General features: G+C 60.4%; 1 protein-coding gene across 1 annotated transcript in view; it reads left to right on the plus strand.

Moving 5' to 3' along the window:
* Nucleotides 1-13,758: 13,758 nt before the first annotated feature.
* RUNX3 (RUNX family transcription factor 3) overlaps nt 13,759-14,480 on the plus strand; it is a 38,645-nt gene continuing 37,923 nt past the window's right edge. Inside the window, exon 1 of the mRNA XM_075721979.1 lies at nt 13,759-14,019. Within this exon, the coding sequence (XP_075578094.1) occupies nt 13,759-14,019 (261 nt within the window). The remainder of the gene's footprint in view (nt 14,020-14,480) is intronic.

Here is a 14,480-nt window from a genome sequence, read left to right on the forward strand (position 1 = left end):
CGACGGCAGCACTCCGGGATGGGCAAGAGAAACGAGTGAAGGCACGCTGCAAATCTGGTACGGTGCGCCCGGTTATGTGCAGGCTATCGGCATTTGCTGGAGCTGGTACGGTGCGCCCGGTTATGTGCAGGCTATCGGCATTTGCTGGAGCTGGTACGGTGCGCCCGGTTATGTGCAGGCTATCGGCATTTGCTGGAGCACGGGGAAGCATCCCCAGCATTAGCGCCGGCTGAAGCCGCGTCTGCTTCAGCCTTTTTGGTTGCAAACACAAATCCTCCTCCGCCCTCTGGACCTGCTGCCGCTCCCTGCCTTGTCTGGAAAAAATTCTCTCCGTTTCTTCCCGTTTCTGCCTCTTCCCTTTGCTTCCCTTTGCTGCCCTGGCCTCGCCGGGGCAGCTGCCGCGCCGGCGGCGGATGTGGTTTCCCAGCCGGCGGGGATGACGGGGCCTTTCGCAGAAGCATCCCCGGGGGCAGCTCCCTCCTGGGCACCCCCTGGCAGAGAAGTACGCGTGGGAAAGGGGGGGACGGAGAGCACCCACCTCCCACGCAGGGCACCGGCATCCCGCCTCGGCCGCTTCCGATGGGGCGGGATGCGGCGGAGCGCGCCGGGTGCTGTATGGACCGTCGTGATGTCGCGACGCGCTGACAGCCTAAAGCAACACCCAAGCCGGCCACGACAGCCGTCTGCAGGGTGCCAGGCAGAGCCTTCAACCGCAGCGTTATCCTCCTCATCATCATCTCTTGTCTTCCTAAAAACGCTTTAATTTTTTTTTTTTTTTTTTCAAGAAAGCGGGACAGCCGATGCGTCTGCAATCTGGGGGTATTTTCCATAACATAAACATATTACAAAGAAAAAGAAAAGGGAAAATAAAAAGAAACAATGATTTTCCATTCCCACTGGAAGCAGCCAGTGCTTTTGGAACATGAGGAACGTATTACTCAAGCTATTGTAAAATAAAATATAAAAACAACCAAAATAGGAGGAGAAGGGAGAGATTTAAAAAAAATAAAAGGCCTCAGTTAGGAAGGGAGACACTGAAAAATGGGCTTTTTTCCGCAATCTTCGTCGTGCAGGAGGGCCCCGTACAGACCTGACCTTTGCCTCTGGGATGGCCGGGTCCTGGATGGAGGGATAAGAGGCTCCTGGGTTTCTGTTCCCACTTGGGGAGATGCAGCTCTCCTCGTGGCGGCTGGGAAGGGCCCTCCTGCCCCCCGGCTGGTCCCATCACCCCAGCGAGGAGCGTCCCACAAGGCATTCGTGCCCCCGAGCTGCCACGGCTTTCACGGCCACGATTCGGGGCAGGGGTGGCAAGGGATGCGCTAGCGGTTGCCCCGAATCACCGCCGGCACCGGCCACGCACCCCCAGCCGGCCCCGCCGCGGGCTGGGGCTCTGACTGCCCGCGCTGAGGTTTCACCGGTGCCTTTGGCATCGCGGCGGGGTTTGGCCTCGTGGGCACAAGCTCTCGGCGCGGGGAAGCCGCGTGCCCGTGGGGAGCCTGGCCGGGAGGAGGCACCTTCCAAGGGTCTTTTCTCCTGGTAACGATGGGGTTTAGGGCTCCGGAGTTGCTTCCCCCCCCCCCCCCCAAGTCACCGTGTGTGTGTGTGTGTGTTTATGGCAGCTATATTGGGATGTGATTTCACAAGGCAGCATGGTTTTTGTTAAAATAGCTTCTAAAAAAAAATCAAAACAAAATGGTAGGAATGATGTTAGCGGCACAACCCTGGACCAAAGTCTGCCCTGGCTTCTCGCACCCTCTGTGCCTCCTGGGTCCCGGCCAGGGCTCAGTCTGGCACAGGGACAGACAGACAGACAGACAAAGGGCGTCACGAACTCTCCGCATGCCGATGGAGAGCGCGCCAGCGCCTGTGATTGCGGGACAGGGCGAGCCGGTCATTAAAAGATACTCGTTGTGTTAACGAACCTCGATCGGGGCTTTGCAAGAGGTTTCCCGCATGGCTCCAGGTGCAGCACTGGCATTCCAGGATGGAGCCGACAGCACGGGGTCCGTGTGTCCGTTAGATGGGTGTTGGTTAAACAGTGCTTCTCTTGCAGCTGGAAGGGAGTTTTCTTGGAGGAAAACCTCAGCAAGCGACTGCAGCAGTTGCTTTCTGATCTCCGGAGCGAGCATGTGGGTTATTCCCGGGAGTGGCACGTTTCCTAACCAGCAACGCAGCCCGCGCACGCCTCCCATCCAGCCGCTGCCACTAGTGGGGCTGTTACAGGAATATCCCCAGCTGTAGCTCGATTTCTCTCCCAATGAGAAGCCAAAAAGCCGGGGAGGAAGCTACACTCAATTACAAATGCTAAAAACTCCCGCGAAAATTGCCTATTTCCATTTCTGTTCCTATTGCTTACAAAATACTTAAAGGAATATTGCTCCCTGCATCCCACGCTCAGCGACGGCGGGGGCAAGCGAGCGGCGAGAAGATGCGCGAGCTGGGGACGGGGCCGCGCATCGATGGGGTGCACGGGGAAGCCGGGGAGGCTGTTTCTTTCTTCGCAGCCTGGCACGCATTAAATGCCAGACATGGACTGCGCCGTTCCCCTTTAAACTGGAGCGTATGCACGGAGATAATTTAAGGACAGAGCGCGGTGCCGTGATTTCAGTGACTTGAAGTCAGGAATAAACTGCTTCGTGGGGATTTGCGGAAGGCCGTGCCGTTTTCCCTCATTAGGAGAGAGAAAGTGCCGGCCAGAGAACGTAAAGACTAAATCAGATGTGCCGTTGCAAAACTAAGCCCTCGTTCTGCAGCTCCTTTGCACCGCGCCGCATTGTACTGGCCACTTTTGTGCCCAATTACCTTGAACCCTGTAATTAAACACCTTTTTTTATTAGCCCTGGGTCAGTTTGGAAAAAATCTCACCGAATGAGCGAGCCTACCTTTTTTTTTTTTTTCCATAAAACTCAGCGACACTGCCAGGCTGGGAGGAACAGGAACCCCGACTGCTCATCCCCAAGGGGGTGGCGGGACACCCACCAGCATCTCGGCCCCGTTCCCATGGCCGTGCTTGGCTTGGCGTGGGTCGGGTCCCACGCACGTGCTTCAAACCTTCCTTACCTCTGCAGCTAATAGGCACCTCGACGTGGCAAAGCTTCAGACCCGAATTTACTCCATGTCAGCGTTGTGCGTTTGCTTTTGCGCCTCGAGCTGGGCACAGAGCTTCACTTCACTTGGGTTTTCCCAAAATATCACGTTTCTGCTCCCTGGTAGCTCTGCTTTCACTGAGCGTGGCAGCCCTGCGATCACAAGCAGGGGCTTGACCCGCTCTTGCAAGCCCGGCGGCTGCTGAAATCCGTCACCGCTCGCTTTCTCATGTCGATTTGGGGACTTTTGGTCTGTTGGAGGAAGGGCTGAGTTTGGGTGGGATTATGGAGACGTTTCGCGGTAGAGCGGGTGCTGGTGGGACCTCGGTGTGCAGCCGGGTGTCACCGGGAGCCGGGGCTGGGCAGTTCAGTCCTGGATCCTCCATCCTGCAACTCTCCCCATCACCTTCCTCCCTCAGATGGAGGTCAGTGGGATAACAGATGCAAACGAGATAGTTCCTGATCAGCCCCCACTTTGGTTAACTCTTTCGAGCCCGAACTGTGCTAGCTGGCCCCACCAACACACATTTTTCTCCTGTCGTTTGCAGGGGCTCATTCCTGCTGTAATGCCAGAGTTCGTCTTCATTTACTCTGAGACAGCAGTATAGGATATTTTTAAAATGCAAAAACGCTGCTCATATTTACTAGAAATATGTGCCTATCCTACCCATCCTCCAGGGTTTGTTTGCCCAGGTAGCCCCGGCCGGAGGGGACGTTATCCTTGAGGAATGTGGCTCTGCATGCTGTGGTTGGATCTAGCTGGGCAGAAGACAAATGGGGTTGGTTAATGGTGATGAAAGGACCCCACAAAAAAAAGTTAAATCTGTGACTGTGGGAGGGATTCGGACCCACAAAGTCAAAGCTTTGGGTCTGTGGTGGGACAAGCAGGTCACCTATGATGCCAGCTCCCAGCACCTCCATCCCGGCAGCACCGAGAGCTCGACGCCCTTCTCAGAAGGGGTTGAATGGGACTGGCAGCGCTGGGAATTCCTCCTGCACTGCCTGGAAATTCAACACACACTTTGGTGTAGGAGGTGGATTAGCCAAGCCCTTAAGGTGGCATCTTTTAGTCATTTCAAACCTCCTTCTACCTCGACAGCCAGCAGACACCATTTAACCCAACGCCCTGCAGAAATCATTGCTCGGGTGGTCGCTCTCACTGTTCCACCCCGTGTCGGAGAGGATGAAATACTCTCATCACATCCAACAAGAGCAGGGGCATTGGGATACGGTCCTGAAATGGGGAATTCACAGTTTGTCTCCTCAAACTTTCACTGGAGACATCCAACCTCCTGCCCCGACCACCTCTGTGGTTCCACTGCTGCCGTTCGGCGGGCGAGCAAAGCCGACCCATGCCGCTGGGAGATGAAATGACCCCGATCCCGCCGAAATCCAGCCCGCCTGAATCCCACTGACATCAGTGGAAGTGGGGAGCGCTCGCTGGCGGCAGGATGGGCTTGTGCCCGTTGTGTCTTGAAATGCCAAGAATGTGAATGCGAGCCTGCCGGGGCTCCCCGGGGCTTTCCTCAGGTTAATGTCATGTCTGGGGGGGCTGGTTGAAACCGGGGGGTCCTTGCTGCCGGAGGTGGGATGCACACGTGGTGCTGGGAACGTGTTGCGTGGCAGGGTCTGGTGCAGGGGGGTTGCCGCGGCCGAGGGGTGGGAGACGGGGGAACCGAAGCACTTGCTGGGGAGCCCCTGCACAGCGCATCTGGGGTCCTTGGGGAATGCTGCAGCGGAGCTGCGGATTGAACCCAGACATCTCGCTTCCCCCACCAGTGCCTCCTCCTGGAGCCCGCGCTTCCTGCCAGCGAGGGCCCGCCGCTCGGTCGGAGGAGAAAATGTAAAAACGTTCTTGAAAACCACCGGTGTTGGAGGGTCAGGCAGGCACGGAGCAGTTCAGACCCCAGGACACGGCTGAGGTTGTGTTTCGCAGATAAGATCCCTCTCTCCCCGCAGAGCTGCCTGCTCGTGCGAGACTGAAAGCCGCTACCGTTTCGTCTGGGCAAGTTCTCCATTTCTCTCGTCTCCAGCCCCAACCTGCTGCTGAACCACTTCAACTTCCCGGGCCGTTGTCTGGGCTGGGGCGAGGAGCCTGCTCGTGGTGTCAGCCAGCTGACCCAGGCAGACAGGCACCTCCTGCTTGCATACGAACTTTTATAAGAAACTTCTGCAAAAAAAAAAAATGAGCTCATGCTGATGAGCACGGGGCCAGGGGTTTGATGGAGGCAAGCAGGCGCGGTTCCCTTTCCAAGCTGCTGGAGATGGATGAGGAGCAACCAATGACTTAACAGCAGTCCCTAAATAACACCGCGTTTGATTTGTCTGAATTCGTAGCCAGAAACCAGAAAAGTACCTTCTGCGTCGTTTTTAGCCTGTGACTAATTCCTCCAAGTTGGGGATTTGTTCTGTGCCTAAAGGGATGCGTAAGTGCTGGGTGAATTCGCAGGCTGAGCCCTCTCGGGGGCTCGTTTTCTGCAGCTACTCTACAACCGCCAGACTTATTGGCGCGGGATGTCAGGCAAACTCACACCGATGAGAGTCTTTACGGAAGGGCAAATATGAAAGCAAATGTTTGCACCGGAAAAAATAATCCGAGGAAGGAGCAGAAGCAACGTAACCCAGAGCCCATCTAGTCAAAGTGGCCCGACCGCAGCCCTGCTACGAAATAGCATCACCCAGAGTTATTCATAGAAGTGAAAGTAGTGAATAATTGCAAAAAAGCAAATGAACCTGGAAAAAATGGTGCGGGCCTGCAGGACAATTTGCAACTGGAACCAGAGGCCGGTTTTCTCAGAATTACTTTGCTGTAGGCGAGTCGTTGACGGCAGAGTTTGCGGTTGCTCCGTGTCGCTGCTGGAGGATCATCACTGATTCTCTCCTGCGGGTTACCACGAAGTCTGGCGGAGATGGCAGAGATCAGGGATTGATCACATAGGGATGATAAACACCTCACACGGGAAGAGCTGGTCCTTGCCCAGGACCTTATTTTTTGTAGAAAATGGCCAATGCGTTGCACTGACAGAAACGTTTGGAGCGCAGTCATGGCCCCGGCATTGCAAAAGGGCTGCCAGCCAGCCTGAACCTCATCTGTGTCTTCTGCCTTGAGCCATAAGGTAGAGTTAATGAGCTGTGTGTGCCGGTGGTTTCACGGGCAAGCTGCTTGAGGAGCAACCCGAGCGAGGTGGACCGGGGGTGACGGCCGAATGCAGAGATGCAGGACCTGCCCGCGGGGCCGAGCAGGCAGCTGCCCGCAGGCGACCTGCGCGCTGCCGGCCGTTTGCTCGTGCCCCACACCGAGCGGCACGGCAATGGGCTGGAGAAACGCACCGCCAGCCTCCTGTTTGCGTTTCTCCAGCTGCACGTGGTGCTGCTTTGTGCAGACCTCGCAGCTTCGCTGGGCCCCATTGCTGCAGTCGGTCCCGTTCTTCCCAACCCTGACCTCTGCCTTTAAATATCAGTTTTGGGGGTTTTTCCAAACCATTCTCTTGCTGGAGAACAACTATCAGCCACCCTGTGCTGGCACTGCTCTGCAAAGCTCATCTGCCTGCAGACAGGTAGGGAAACCCCTTGCGTGGATGAAAGCTGGTGGCTTAGGCACATTTATAAACCATGCATTTATAAAACACCTCCTGTGATCTGCCTCCCTCCCAACCCGCCGGCTCTGCCGCCGTCAGGGCTCAGCCCGGGCGAGAGAAATGAGGTAACCACCTCGGGGGGAAGATGGGGAAAGCATTGGGGCCGAGGGAGGTGGGGAGGAAACGCCGATGCCGGTGTCACTGCCGGCCACCGCGGCATGCCGGTGGTTCTCCCAGCGAGGCGTCGCAGGCTGAGGTTTGGGGGGGAAACTCTCCACCTCCAGCAAGAGGATATTCCAGGAAGGGCTTTGGAAATTTAGCAAAGCTGCTGTGAGGCATCTCCGCTGCCCTGTGGTCAGCCAGCGTGTGGTGGCGCGACCCTGTGATCCTCTTCGGAGCAAGATGCAAACGATGCACGAGGCCACCCTGGAAAGCACATCTGTGGGCTGCCTGGTTAAAGGGCTGTCGGGAGTTCTCGGATCGGTGGGATGCCCTCAGGGTGACCGGGCTGGCTTCCCTTTGCGATGCTGATATCCCACAAGGAAGTTAAACGAATGTAGTGTGTTTGCATTTGCTGGTAAAGCTGCTTTTGCTGAAATGTGACCCTAAGATGCTCTATCAGACCTGAACCAAAAGGGAAATTGGAGTTCCCTGTCTGATGCCAGCGCCCGTCGTCTGACACCAGCACCCATCGCAGGCGGCTGCCAGCCCCCTCCTGCCCTCCTTGGGGGGGCGGAGCACCCACTTCTGTCCCCACATCTGAGGGGTATTTGCAGACAGGGCAGCCCTGAAGCAGCTAAACCGTTGGCCGAGGTTTGCCGACAGCCAGGTGCCCTGCGCGGGGAGGTAGGTGAGCGTGTGGGAACACGAGCGGTTCCCAAGGTTCACTTTCTCTCTCTTCACATTTGACTTCCCCAAAGGGATCGCTCGGCAGCCGGAGCCCAGCACAGCCTCGCTTCGCCTCGCCAGGGCTCGAGCACGTACCCCAGCCGCTGTTTCAGTGTGTGGATGCAAGACCCTTCGCCAAGGGTCCCTGCAGGCTCCCTGCTGCCCTGCAAACCTCAGCGTAGCACGGGAGCACTGAGCACCCGTTTGATATCCAGCATCACCCCAATATTTTGGGCCAGGCTGTAGGGAACAGCAGTGAAAAATGCTCTTTAGGAAACCCCTTTGCACATTCAGCCACCGTATGGGGACAGGAGGTCGATTTTCCCACCCCACCGGGGATGGGGACGAGCGATGGGGCAGTTTGGCTGATGCATGGCTATTTTCCAAGGCAAAAACCCCCAGCTTTCTGCAGCTTTTTTGTGTTGCAAGAGTGCTTTGCTCAGCACGTGCAGGAGGATTTCCCTGCGCCCTGGCTTTCGGCGCTCTGCCCGGGAGCCCTTCCGTGACAGCAACTCCTGCGAGCGCCTCTCCTTGCAATTAGAAACCATACTGTGTTTTTCTGCGTCCACCCTGTTGTACTTTTCTTGTCGTCATGTGCCTTTCGGTTCCTCTTTCCACCATCCAGACATTTCCCCTTTTTCTTTCCTTTGGAATTTTTTTTTATTTCTCCCCCTGTTGCATTTTGGGTTTTGAAGGGCTCGGCGCTGCCCCGGGCTCCAGCAGCACGGCTGCGGGACGGGCACTGCCCGGGGCCCCAGCGCTCAGTCCCTTCCCTCGTGTTTTGGCCATGCCGGGCTCCGGGGGCTCCAAGGAAGGTCTGTCCAGGGGTCCCAGGTGCCCCATGAAACGCTCACCACGACTTCAACCATCTGCCTTCCAACGTGGGGAACGGACGTGTTGGAGACGTTTCCATGCAAGAAGAGTCCTCATTCCCCATAGGGTCTGGCATGAGGCATTGCACCCCGCTAAAACTCCTCTGAAACCCCCGAAGAGAGAGAAACTCCCATGAACTGGAATAGCTCTGAACAAAGCCCAATGTTTCCAGTCATGCTATCCACCTTTGGGCATTTCTGGAGGAGATGGGATGTCCTTAGGTGCTCCATAACCTTTGCATGAATAGTTCCTTTTCTCTGCATAAGCACATTCTTAAAGGAGCATTGGGCTTTCATTCTCCACTTACTTCAACCGTTGTACTTCTCTGTTCACTTGTTTAAATCAAGCATAAAGCTCTAACTGTTCTTTGAATATTTATGACTAGTTTTTATCTCATGCCATGCATACAAAACATACTTGATTTCTTTCCTAAAAGTTTTTTCAAGTGCAAAGTTTTAAAAACATGTGGCTTTTATTGCAGGCAGGAATGAATAACAGCATTCCACCAGTAACCACATTAAATGGAACAGTAATATTCATATGCGTAAGGGCAAAAGCTGCCTTGTTTCCTATTTGCAGTTGAACTCTGAAATTAATTAAGAACTAAAAGGATCTGACAGTCATTAGGATCTTTTAAAAAGGAGTGGAAGTGGCAGATGGGACCCACGCTCCAAAAAGCTCGGCCGTGCTATCAATAGCACAGAGGATGGGCGCCCTGAACATGCTCCTCATTGTCGGGCCGTCGTGGGGACAGGAGAATCGCGGTTCCGAACAATGAAGAATGGCACTTTTGTGACTTGGGAACCGCAGGATTCGTGTCCATCGCACTCGTGCACCTAAGTCACTTCGCAGCTTTTGAAAAAAACCCCATCTCATCCCATCGGCGCTGCACACGCGCGAGTATTTGTGCAACGCCCGGTGCGCAGGGCACCCACCAACGGCCGGGGCGGGGAGCGGTGGGGCCTGGCTCCCCTCGCGCGCTGTTTTGGGAGACGATAAATCCCCCGACGGCAGTGGCATCGCTCCCGATTCCCCCCAGTGCGTGCGCTCGGGGCTCACCACTCCGGTCCCTGAGCGGCTGAGGATGTGTGTGTGGGTGCACGCACGTGTGGAGCGTCTCGCTGGGGATGCTGATTTAAGGGAGGACTGGTAATTAAATGCACTGGTATAAAATGGGGAGAACTGGGAGGACAGGCAAGCCCCAAAGCTGTTGCAGAGTCAGCATCCACTTCTCCGGTCGTGGCCGTTTCTAGTCCTTCAAATGATGGTGAATGAAACCTGGTCCCAGGCAACTGGGTGGGAATCTCATGTTGATTTTCCCAGGGGACAGCATTTCATGCCAGGATCTGAAACTCTTGCTAAAGTCTTCCCCCTCCTCTTGCTGCCCCACGCAAGGATCCTGGCCGCCAGGTGCCAGGGCTGCGTATGCAGAGAGCAAGGCGAATTTGGGCAGCCGTGGCTCCCATGGGGTTAAAGGATGTCCCGGCTCAGGATTTGATGTCAGGCTGCAGCCCTGGCCCTGCGAGCGGGTGCTGAGAAGGGTTTCCCCCACTGCGGGTATCGCCCAAGCCCGGGGTGCCGCAGCCGCCGAGCAGAGCCCGGTGCAGCCCTGCTGGAGTCGTCAACAGGCCGCTCTCGCAGCTGGTCCCTCGCCCAAGCGCAGGCTTCCCCTGATTTATGTCTGGGGCAGTCGCCGCCTTTCCCCCCCCCCGCCCCAGTTTCCCCTTATTTCTTCCCCTGAGCCCCGCAGCTTCCTCCCGCAGGAACCTCTGCCTGCAGCGCCCGTAATTGCCCCGTGGGAGCCCATTTTAGCGGTGACACTCAGGGGTTAAAAATTGTCACCGTCGTGCACCCCATTGGACCCAGCATCTGTTGTTTGATTTATGAATGAATAGCACGCTCCCTCCCTGCATGCTGCTCTCAGATCCCCTTCCCTTAACTACAAAATAGATCCAGACACCCGCATGGCCCTACTGAGCGCCGTGCTCCTGAGAGGTCTGAGGCAGAGTTTGCGATGAATTTTTAATAGAAAACTTCCTATAAGCCTCCGCGCTCGCTTCCTTGCCGTCGAAACGAGTGGCTCTGCTGCTAAATAGCAGCCCAAATGAATTAAAAACTACAGAGGAGCCTGTAAGGGAAGTAATCCCAGTGAGTAATGATTTAAAGAGCCGCTGACCTCCTCGCGATGTGAACAGTAGCTTTTAAGTATTTGAAAAGAGGCCCATGCAAATCCTGGGTCTTATACTCTATTAACCTCCTCTGGAGCGCGGGGAGGGTGGCGGAGGAATAATCCCCACGCGCCGACGTCTCCTGGTTTGCGGAGGACGAGAGCAGTGCGAGATTTTCTCCGTGACTGAGACTCTGACTCCTGCCGTGCCGAGAAGGATAATTCAAATGACAGATAATTCCCACGAAGACGCAGGGATCGCCGGTGCCGCGGGTCGCCGTAGCTCCGGGACGGCTTTGCTCGCTCGGACACCTCTTTGCAGAAGCAGCGGCGGGGTTGGTTTGCTGGGCTCTGCCCCTCCGGGCACCAGCAGCCGAGGTGGGCTTGGGGGGAGCCCGGGTTGCCGCTCCCCTGTGCTTTGGGTCTCGTTTGACATCGCTGCACGTCGGCGACTAACGCCGCACCCCCGCAGCGGAGAAGTGCGGGGCCAGGCAAGGGGTTTGGGGGTGAGGCTGCGTCCCCGGCCCTGAAACGAAGAACAAGTCAGGGTGGGAGGGCAGAGGGTGCCGGGGAGAGCGGCTTTTGGGGAAGGAGCGGGACTCGGCACCCTGCGCACCTGGGAATAGCCACCCTCAGCCACCGACTCAGGATATTTTGGGGAAGCCGTGGTGTGTTGCCTTGAGGACACCGAGGTGATGCAATTCGGTGCCTTGGCTGGTGGGTTGCTCCCAGTATAAAAGGGACCCGAGGAAGGATGGCGGGGCTGTGGGCAGGCACCGAGCGGATGAAGCAAACCAACCGGGAAAGGCGGGAGATGCAAAGCTGGAAGCGCGCACCGCGCTGCAGGCAGGCGGCTCGGTCCCGCTGGCACCGGGCCCCCCATCCCGCCATGGGGGCTCGCAGGACGGGGCGGGCAGCCACGGCGGGGCTCCACCCCCCCGTGCGGGGACCCCCGCCCCGCGCAGCTCCGGGGCTGCAGCTCGGGGTGGGGGCGGGGGTGAGCGGGGAACGCCTGCAGGGCTGCGGCGGGGGCTGCGGCGGGGTAGCCCCGGGGTAGCCCCGGGGGCTGCGGGGGGGAGCGGCCCGGGCCGCCCCGTCGCGCCCCCCCCCACCCCCAGCCGCCCGCCGCACGGCGGCACTCTGGCGCCAACTAGCGGCCGCGCCGGCGCACTGCCGCGCATGCGCGCTGTGCCCTTCCCCCCCCCCCCCCCGCACAGCTCCGTGCCCCGGCCCCGGGGGGGGCACCGGGATGGGGACGTGCCCCGGGGCCGGCGTGGGGTCCCCCCGGCCGCAGCTCTGCCCCCTGCTCCGGGGGGTGTGGGGGTGTGGGGGGGTGTCCCGCTGCTGAATGGGGGGGAATGGAACGAAACCCGGCGCTTTCACCTAAAAAGGGCAGGATTGCAGCGCCGGTAACTGCGGGAGACGCGGCGATGCGCGGGGCTGGCGGGGGCACCGCCGCCCCCCCGGGGCCGGGTGGGCTCCCAGCTGCCCCCGGCACCGGCTCGACGGGCCCGGCTCGCCCGGCGCGGCTCCCCGGGGCCCGGTGCAGCCACCCGCGCTGCCTGGGCTGCTAGCGGCGCGGGGGAGCCTCCGTCCTCCTCCTTAGGCAAAAAAAAAAAAAAAATCTTTTTTTTTTCTCCTTCATTTGGACAAACACGGGGTTTTTTTGCCTCTTGCGAGCAGCGGGATGCGGAGCCCGGCCCGGGCTCTCCCCTGCGGGTAACTGCGGCTTGCGGAGGAAAATGTTTCGTTAGTTTGTGGAAGGAGTTCAGGAAAAGGAGGAATTTGTGTGTGTGTGTTGGGCTTGATTTTGGTGTGGTGGCAAGAAAATTGCGTTTCGCAGCGCGCAGCCGGCAACGCTGCGGCCCGACCGGCTCCGCTCCGACGGGGGGGGCCCGACCCCGGCCCCGGCCACCGCGGGCAGCGCTCGGGCGGAGCTCGGCCCCGCCGGGAAGCGCCCGGGCAGAGGAACCTCCGCCTCGGCCCCGGTTCTGCCCGCCCGGTCGCCCCCCGCCCGCCCCGCGGTTCGGCGTTTCCGCGGCCGGGGCGCCGCGGGCAGCCGCGGAGCGGAGCGAACCGCCGCCGCCGTTGTCTTCCCGCAGAACCGGTGGCTTCGCCACGAATTTTCTCGCCAACGATTCCGGCCGGAGCCGCCGGCTCTGCCCGCAGCCGCAGCCCCCGGGGGAGCTGCCGGGGCCGCCGGGCGCTGCGGGCGCCCCGGGACCGCCGGAGAGCGGGGCGGTTTTCGGGGTTTTTGGGGGGAGGGCAGGAGGCGGAGGTCGGGGAGCGGCGGTTTTGAGCGCAGGCCGCGGGGCGAGCCGCCCCCGCCGGGGCCGCGTGTGCCGGCGGTTCCCACCGTCGCGGCCCCCCCGTCCCGCCACGGCCGAGGCACCGCGGGGGCGGGGGGCGGCGGGGGACGCGCTGTGCTCCCAGCCGCTCCGCACGCCGGCGGCTCCGGCCCCAAAGCGGCCCCGTGGCGCCCAGAACCCTGCGCCGGCGGCGGCGGCGAGAAGCCACCGGGGCCCCGACGTTCGCCCGCCCCGCCGGGCCAGCCCAGCGCGGGGGGAGGGCGGGGCTCCCCCAGACCGCGCCCGCTTTCGCAGAGACCACGCCCCCTTTCCGGCGCGCCCACGCCCCTTTCGGCTGTGGCCACGCCCCCTCGCCCCGCGGGAGCCGGGCGGTGGGCGGGGGGAAGGCCCCGCGCCGGCCCCCCATTGGCGCGGCGCCCCGTCCGTCAGGGCGCGGCCCGCCCCCCCCCGGGGCCGGCAGTAAATACGGTACCGGGCGGCGCGGCTGACACTTGGGAGCTGCTTTCGGGGCCGCCCGGCCGAGGGGACCCGCCTGCAGCCGAGGCCGCCCGGCCGCGACGTGGCTCTGCCGGGGCTCCGCGCCGCCTTTCCCCGGGCGGGGCGGACGGGACCGCGGCGAAGCCAGCGGGAGGGAGAGCCCCGCTGCCGGGCGGGAGCCGCCGCCCCCCCTCCGCGCTTCCCCCGCGCCGCCCCGCCGAGGACGGCGATCTGCCGGGACGGAGCGAGGCAGCGCGGGGCCGGGCCGCCGCTGCCCCCGCCGCTGCCCGCCAGCCAGCCCCGCCGCAGCCGAGCGGTGGGCGCCGGGCCCCCTCCTCGTACCCCCCGGCCGCGGCGGCTCCCTGACGCCCGCCGTTGTGATGCGTATTCCCGTAGACCCGAGCACCAGCAGGCGCTTCACACCCCCCTCCACGGCCTTCCCCTGCGGTAAGATGGGCGAGAACAGCGGGGCGCTGGGGGCCCCCGCACCGGGCGCCCGGGCTCGGCCCGAGGTCCGCTCCGTCGTGGATGTACTGGCCGACCACGCCGGCGAGCTGGTGCGCACCGACAGCCCCAACTTCTTGTGCTCGGTGCTGCCGTCCCACTGGAGGTGCAACAAGACGCTGCCCGTCGCCTTCAAGGTAAGCCGGGAGCTCGGGGGGGCTGCGGCCGGGCGGGCGGCCCCGCCGGCTCGGGGGGACCGGCTCGGCTCCGCGCTCGCCCCCCGCCCCGCCCCGCTCGCCCCTTTCCCCCCCGCCCTTTTGCGCTGCGGCTCGCTCCTGACATCACCTTCGAGGGAGCCCGGTTTATTATTTTTAATCAAGTCTCCGCGTTGCCCCGCGGTCACAGCATCTTAGATATTCCGTACAGTTAGGAGCTCTCAGGCAACTTTGAAGTTTAATGAGAGTGGAGGTTAATTACCTTCCTGGGAGAGAGGGAGAGGAGAGAAGGGAGATCTAATCTGAAAAAAAAAAAAAAAAAAAAAAAAAAAAAAGGCAAGCGAAGAGCTGCAGCGCCGGCACCGGGCTGCGCTGCCCGGGCTCCCCGCGGCCGCCCGGCTCCGCTCCCGCGGGCCGGGGACACCCGACGGGGCACCCCCGGG

This window comes from Pelecanus crispus, chromosome 16 (genome assembly GCF_030463565.1).
Source record: "Pelecanus crispus isolate bPelCri1 chromosome 16, bPelCri1.pri, whole genome shotgun sequence".
NCBI lineage: Eukaryota > Metazoa > Chordata > Aves > Pelecaniformes > Pelecanidae > Pelecanus > Pelecanus crispus.